The 7,911-nt window shown below is 32.8% G+C and overlaps 1 protein-coding gene across 7 annotated transcripts; it reads right to left on the bottom strand.

Annotated features, from left to right (window-relative positions):
* Positions 1–438: 438 nt before the first annotated feature.
* Positions 439–6,776, bottom strand: LOC105459604 (general transcription factor IIH subunit 1). Of its 7 annotated transcripts, none has more exons than XM_011705769.1 (8): positions 6,730–6,776; positions 5,660–5,862; positions 4,982–5,183; positions 3,741–3,897; positions 3,119–3,658; positions 2,375–2,702; positions 1,824–1,999; positions 439–1,726 (listed from the first exon to the last, which is right to left on the bottom strand). In XM_011705769.1, exons 1-8 carry the CDS (start codon positions 6,750–6,752, stop codon positions 1,604–1,606), a joined length of 1,752 nt encoding a protein of 583 aa, XP_011704071.1. In that variant the 5' UTR covers positions 6,753–6,776; the 3' UTR covers positions 439–1,603. The 7 variants fall into 7 exon arrangements, with proteins under 7 accessions (XP_011704071.1, XP_011704076.1, XP_011704070.1 ...); XM_011705774.1 differs by lacking the exon at positions 6,730–6,776 and adding an exon at positions 6,508–6,654; XM_011705768.1 differs by lacking the exon at positions 6,730–6,776 and adding an exon at positions 6,508–6,654 and having other exon boundaries at positions 5,660–5,878.
* Between the last annotated feature and the right edge of the window lie 1,135 nt (positions 6,777–7,911).

The following is a 7,911-nucleotide window of genomic DNA, read 5'->3' on the forward strand; positions in this document are numbered from 1 at the left end:
GTGTGCTCTTCCGATCTTTTGACAGTAGTGCCGGATTTTCCAAGAGATGGCACTTCAATAAGTTAGATAAGGACATTCCACGTGTTTGAGTGAGACCAGAAGATATTGTAAGAAGTTCATTTAGAGATACCACTGAAGAGTCTACTTTATCGACCTCGTGCAAATTTTTCCGACCTTCCGGCATCGCTTTAAAATGGATAACGAAATCTGTAATTATTTCATTTTTTTCCCGTTTTTAGTATAAAATGCATCAGAGCCAGATACATTAGCATGTGTGTTTTAATCGTGGAAAAGGAAATTTTATTCTATGCGATCAATACGAAGTAATTATAGTAACCAACAAAAATGGTATTTTTGTCGATAAAACAGACGGCTTAAGCATCCTCTTAAATACATATAAAAAAAAAAACAGGAAGGCTAGAATAAAAAAGATCGAGATGATATTGAAAATTCGTCATCACAATAATAACATTTATTATAATCATAATGTAAGAATATATTTATAATTATTACCTCTTAAGTAATAATTATAATAGCGTAATGCACGAGTATGATCGCTCGTTTATCAATTGAGATAGTATCACTTATATTCTTACAAACTGCCAAATTTTATTGCTATTGAAGACCGAGTAGGCAGTTTAAGAAGAACTTACAGATCGCCTTACCCGGTAGCACGAGAGAAAAATAGGATTCAACAATTAAGACACTTAGTTGAGTATATCGCAGATATCATAAAAAAGTATACCAATGCCACTGTGTCCTCGAGATAGGATAAGTAAAAGAAAAAAAATCTAATATCGTCGAGACATATTTAGAGATGCAAATGAGATGCATTTAAACGTATTGGCTCAATCGCAATTATGACAAAAGACTCGTTTTAAACTTTCATTCATTATGAAAAGGAACAATTGAAGAGTAAACAAATAGTTATCAAATTGTTCTGTGCGAATCAACAAAATAATACAGCCAATACAGTAGATTGCAATAGAATGCGATACATTATCATGCCGAACAAATACATTAACTACAGACCTGACAGTGGCGGTATCACAGTTACTTTGATATCGTACAATATTTGCAGTCGCCCGTCTCCCTCACAACTAGTAACTTGAACAAAAACACAGTTGCATATTTATAGATGATGACTGTATGCAACTACATATCATTTTCTTGCATAAAATTTATAAACACATTACGTTTCCCGGAGCATAGATATTTTGGAACAATCGTGCGTTTTCAAATGTATGTGTATACGCATTTAAATGGTATCGTACAATCTACTAGAAGTAAATAAATAAGCTGTTACACTGTTTTTATAGAGATAATTGCAAGTTAATACATATCGTCGGTTGCAATTGGATTTGGCCGAGTTTGAAAGAAAATTTGAAAAAGTTATGAACGCGTTTAAAAAAAGAATAAATAAACAGTATATGCGGTAGTACCGGGACGCGTGGACCCGGCGTAACTTTGGTTTTTTTTCCTGTTCTTGTAAAATACATCGACATTAATATCTAATTACGGTAACATTAAGAAATGCAATATGCGATCAATATTGCTGTTTTTTTTTATTTACGTTATTATTTTACGGAATCATAACGAAGGGCTACCTCATTTGCATTTTTCGCTGCTGCCATACCGCAAACTTCCTATGCGCGGTAGTTAACAATTGATTCAGATGACTCGTCAAGTGTTGACTAACCGCAGAGAACTCCCTTTGCACACGATCCTGGGAAGAAATGGGATTTGTATATTGTAGAATATTGAATTTCGTACAATACATGCTACTATACTCATGTTATATAAACTTATCTAAATCTACTTACTTCAAAGAGCTTTAGCTTAGCGGAATGAAATCTGAGTAAAGCTTCGTGCATTCTGATCGCTTTTTCTTCAAGCTGCGGTGTTGTTGGAGGAAAACTTCGCCAAAAGTGCCTCAATAGCTCACACGCGCACACATATACGTTACGTAATTCCCTTTCTAAATCTTTCGGTATTAATTCTGTAACATACATTTACATGATTACTTATGCATTTATATTTATTTGTTACTTTAGTTTCACATTGATTAAAGAATGCAAGAAAAAGACTAACGGTAGTCTCATCGAATATTATACAGTCGAACCTCGATAACTCGGACCTCTACAACTCGAAGACCACTGGAATTTTTTCCTTTCAAAGCCATTACAATCGGAAAATTATAAACTCTCGTACAAAGCTTCCGTACATCGAATTTTCATGTTAATTCTGTTCTACTCAAACTTTGATAAATCGAAACTTATAATTCAAAGATTTTTATATTTCTCTTCCCTTGAGATTCGAGTTATCAAGGTTCGACTGTACTATGGCATTTTCAATATCAAAGATACATTCTTACGTCCAAGACTCTCTTCTCGAAAACCTTTCATTAAGGATCCGCCGGGTGTTAATTCACCTAAAGCTGACACTGCCGCGGCTGGACTAACTAAAGAAGTCGCTGCTTGTCGCGGTAAAGTACTGCCGGTTATCCATCCAGAAGCTTCCCTTTTTAAATGATTTAACGTAACAAACAGTTCTTCTGAAGTCGGTTCTGTACTTGCACATCCTGGTACAGGTCCATGCAAATATCTATCTATATGCGTTAGATTTAACGGTGCGCCATTATTTGTATTTATGTCACAGCTCTTATCAAGATCATCATAAGTTATCTTTTCTTGTATTTTACGCTGTAAAAAAAAATATATATATTTTTAAGTTTATATATATTTATATACATATTTTATATATATTATGTAGTTTATATTCTAGTTTATTTAATGTTTTTAAATATATATATATATTTATAAAAATTTGTAAAAAATATATTACATTTTCGAGAAGAAAGTCTTGGATGTAAGAATATATCTTTGATATTTTTCAAATTTTTATAAATATATACACCTTACTAACTTTTATATTTCAAGTACTGCTTAAATTAAAAAATTTACAAATAACTTTTTTACTTAATTTTTCGAAGACTTTTTTGTTATATTTTGATTCGCGAATTTCGGGACACCCTGTATATTTAAAAACATTAAATAAACCATTCTCTATTATATCGAATATAAATTATAAATGTCTAAAATGCAATGGAAAGTTGTACTTTTTTAGTCTTTGGTCCATCCTCTAGTTCGTTATTTGCTATTTTACTTGCAGATGGTGTAGATCCATTTAATTGTGGTTGATTGGTTTGCATCGACTGTTTGGCAGTGCTGGCTTTCATAACCATTATACTATGTTGATTAAATCTCTTGATCATATTTTGATGTACCATATTTCCCGACATTTTGTCCGATTTACTACATCCACTTCCATAATTTTCATCCAGTGATTGATCCTCAAAAGAAGTGATGTCCACCAAAGGATCATTTATCCCAGTTTGTAGGTCTTTCTTAAGTTCCTGATCATCTATTTTGGCACATTCGGTAAAAAGATCCTTGGTCCCAGCGTTGATACGATCTCTGTGAAAATAATGCGACTGAAAGAATTTCGTCCAGAAATCAGATTCTGACATTTTATGAGGCACATTTTCTTGATGTTTCCTTTTAACAGCTGGGTAAGTCTTAAATATACATTCTATCACATCGACAGTTAAGTTGTATTTTAATCCGTTGCAACCATCGGTTTGTGGTTTGATATCCGCCTGAAAGATTCAATTAATCCGTTATTAGTTTATTAATAATTTATATATTACGTGAAAATCTAACATTGTCATAAAAGCCTACCAAGAAAGCACTATTAACACCTATCTCTTGACGTTGAATCTTTTTAGCTTGCGTATATTCCGCAGCATGTTGCGACCAAAATTCTTCAGATGATATAACTTGCGTGATTACCAGATCGCGATATAATTGAAGCAACATAGGATGTTCTTGAAGGGTTCTAGAAAAAAAAGGATGTATTTGTATGCATCGTTCGTCACAATTACTCACGTTACATATTTCACACGTATTGACTTAAAGGAGGATTCTGCTTTACAAGCCTAAAAAAATGGTAATTTTTAAGAATTATTTTTCAATTAAAATAAAAGTGAACGATTTCAAAAGTTTAACAGTGTGTTTTATTATATATTTAAACATTAAAAAATTTTTTTTATTAACCTTTAAACCACTATCAGTCTCACAGACTGCTATTGAAACTATTGAAACGTTACTTGTCAACCATTTTCTTATTTGTCACCATTTAAATATATTTTATTTCTATTGTATATGAGATTTTTTTGTTAACCCTCACATTAAAACATAGTTTTCTTTTTCTCCATCACAAATATTCAGAAACCATACATTTTTATTATACATAACTTATAAAATTAGCAAGAGTATAATAGCAGTCTGTCAGACCGACATTGTGGTTAGTGTAATTTTTTGAGTTGTAATGGTTTAAAGGTTGTTTTTTAATAAAGGTTGTTTAATAAATAATAGAATATTTTAATAACATCGCGCCACTGAAGTTGTTCGATTGTATACAATCTAGGAGGCGTAATTTTTGTCTGACACAAAAAAACCAATTTTTTTCTTAATTTTTATAAAATTATCTTCTATATGAACAGAACTTTAAAAATTTCAAAAATTGAATAAATTATGACAATTTAAAAAAAAAAATTAAAATTTTAATAAAAAAATTTGGAGTTTCTTGCAAAAAAATGGTTTAATTAAATTTTTTTTGTAATATTGTTAGTTCATATAAAAGATAATTTTATAAAAATTAAGAAATTTGGTTTCATTTTAGAACGAAAATTACATCTCTTAGATTGTACACAACTCCAGTGCAGCGTTACAAAGACATTTTATTATTTATTACAAAACATATTAATAAAAAAATTTTTTCACTGCTCAAATATACAGTAAAACTGTTAAACTTTTGAAATTATTCAATTTCATTTTAGTTAAAAAAAAATCTTAAAAATCAGTTTTTTTTTTAGTTTTCTAAAGGAGATTCCCCCCTTAAACGTTTCACTTCCTTTTACCTATTCTTCTCTTCAAGCTCCTTGTTAACTTTCCGCTTAAATTTTGGTAGCAGCTGTTGCAACAACTCCTTTACATCATCACGATCTTTAATTTGTGCTTCTTGTCCATTTTTATTTACAAAATGAAATGTAGACGATGTACCATCGTGTAACACCACTTGTAGTTGTATTTTTGATTTTCCCTCTGGTGATATTTTTTGCACTGCAAAAGAAGGAATCAATTTATTTCATTTATCAATTTATTTTGTTTATTAATCAATATATAATTTGTATATTTGCATACACTGTTTCATAAAGGTTTACAATGACATATACATATAGACATAACACACAAAAAGCTAATACAGTCGAGATAGTTGAATAGTTCAAACTTCTATAACTCGAAAACCACTCAAATTTTTTCCTTTAAAAGCCAATATTATAATCGGAAAATTATAAACTCTCGTACAAACCTTCCATAAGTCGAGTTTTCATGTTAATTCTACTCAAACTTTGATAAATCAAAACTTATAATTCAAAGATTTTTATATTTCTCTTCCCTTGAGATTTGAGTTATCGAGGTTTGACTGTACATTTATAATATCAACTTATATTTACATCAGCTTATATATTATATCAACTTATATTTACATCAACTTATATATCAACTTATATTTACATAACTTCTTGAGATCTTACATTTAATATCAGCATATTTATGGCTGACAGACACAGTATCTCTGTTATCGAGCATCCATGCTATTCGTTCGTTCATCACATATAAGGTGCCATCTCCTTTTTTATAACGTACTTGGCTCACTTGCATCAGGACATCTTCGGAAGATGTAGTCATGGTGGATGTGGAAGTATAATAAAGTTCTTTAAAAGTGTTGGATACAATCCTGTAAAAGTTATATCCTATCAAAAATAATATACATATAAATATATTAAGAGAAAATTATATTCGTTATTCATAAAATATCAACACATTTTAAGTAGAAAAAAAATCACCGCTTGTACGCGTATTTAAACAAAAAATTTTTTGCACAAGATCGATAAGAACGACCGCTACAGAAGCAGAAAAAAACAAATGAAGGTATCGCTACTTCGCCCGGATACAGAAATTCTTATAAAAAAATAGAAAATGTACGAGTTCGAGATGTTTCGATGTCCTTGAATATTACACGATTATACTCGACGCCTATGTAATGCACTTGACAATTCCTTCAGAAGATGCATAAGAAGAACGATCGCGACGAGGATATCGTTCTCGGTATGCCGAGAAGACAGCGGTTCGCGTCGCGGTGCGCCAAACAACAGGGCGATGCAAAACGCACCGTAGCTACAAGAGTGCGAGTGTACCGCGGCGAGTGAGAGCGGTAGTGCGAGTAGTAAGAGATAAATAGCGGTGAAATGCGTCTCCCATCGAACCGACCGAAGTATCTCTCTCATGCCGCGAAAATCAGCTTCTCACGTATTTCAGCGAGAGGAACGCGCGTCTCCCGCTTCGTGGCGAGCGAAATCGGTCGTAAAAACGGCACGTTTACCAGTGGTGGGTCGCCGAGAACCGCGGAGCAACACGAAGATCCGCCAAGCGGCACGGCCATGTGCAGAAACATAACGCCGCGACGGTGGACGCATCGCGAGCGCGACCACGGACGGACCGTCGGTACGGACAACACCATCGACCTGCGGCGACTGACGGCACTAGGTTGCTCAACGTGACGCGGCTCGAGTCGTCCAACCCGCTTCCTGTACCGGCCACTTACCTGTCGTCCCACGTGTCCCGCATTCGCCGCGCGTCGAACTGCACGCGCGCGTGTAACGGATAGTATCGCGTATTTACGAGCGAAAACGACGACGCGATCGTTCGGCGGAAATTTATCTGAAATTTTCGGAATATAACGACATCGCGAAGGAGGAACACCTTTGGCGCCGCGCACGAATCGCGAAGTGCGCGTGCGCAATCGCGAGGGCGCTGATGATACGCGCGAAATTACAATTTGGTTTTTGCAGAAAGAAGAAATAAGGTTATACATTTAATGTTCACGTATGTATATATATAATATATATATATATATATATTTATATTTATATATGATATGTTTGTATCCGCTAATTATTCAATTGATAGATATTTTATACTTTACTCTGATTTTAAAAGCTAAGTAAATGTCCCATACTGTTAAAAATAATTATTTGAACTAATAAAATAATTTATACATATAATTAATATAATACATAATTTTAATACATAATTATATATAACTATAATACATAATATTATATGTACCTATATATATGCATTATGTAATGCATTATGCACATGTATATGCATTATGTACATGTATTACATATATGTATATACATATAATATTATAAAATATTATAAAAAATTCATATTATAATATTACGTACATATAATATATAAATATTGCATAATATTTATGTTTATACACTTGTTGTCTTTATTTCAGTATTGTGTATTTGTACATACACATTTTTTATTTATACTACAACAGGATGTGTTTCTGCACTTTACTAAACATGATAAAACAACATATGTCATTCCATCTCTCTCTTTTTTCCTGTTTTACCATCAAAATATGTGACTTTGTGTTTGGATTTTTTGTCATTTAACTAACGGGGGCATGCGTGATGAATGCGTGATGAGATTAAGATTGAAATTAAAGCTCAGCCAATGAGAACACAGCAGACTAAGATTGAGATTGGCGTTTGGAAATTAAGCCGCAATCACACTAGCGATTGAAGTTGAAATTGGATTGAAATTTGACCAATGAGAAGAAAAATAACTAATATCAAGTTTGTTGGTCAAATCCCAATTCAATCTCAATCTTAATTACAGTATAACCAGTAGGTCCACTTCGTGTCGGCGTCTTTGATTTCCTTTTCCGAATCACGTAAGCATCCACCATGTTAAATCCAGGACC

Source organism: Wasmannia auropunctata, unplaced genomic scaffold, assembly GCF_000956235.1.
Source record: "Wasmannia auropunctata unplaced genomic scaffold, wasmannia.A_1.0 LD334178.1, whole genome shotgun sequence".
Classification (NCBI taxonomy): domain Eukaryota; kingdom Metazoa; phylum Arthropoda; class Insecta; order Hymenoptera; family Formicidae; genus Wasmannia; species Wasmannia auropunctata.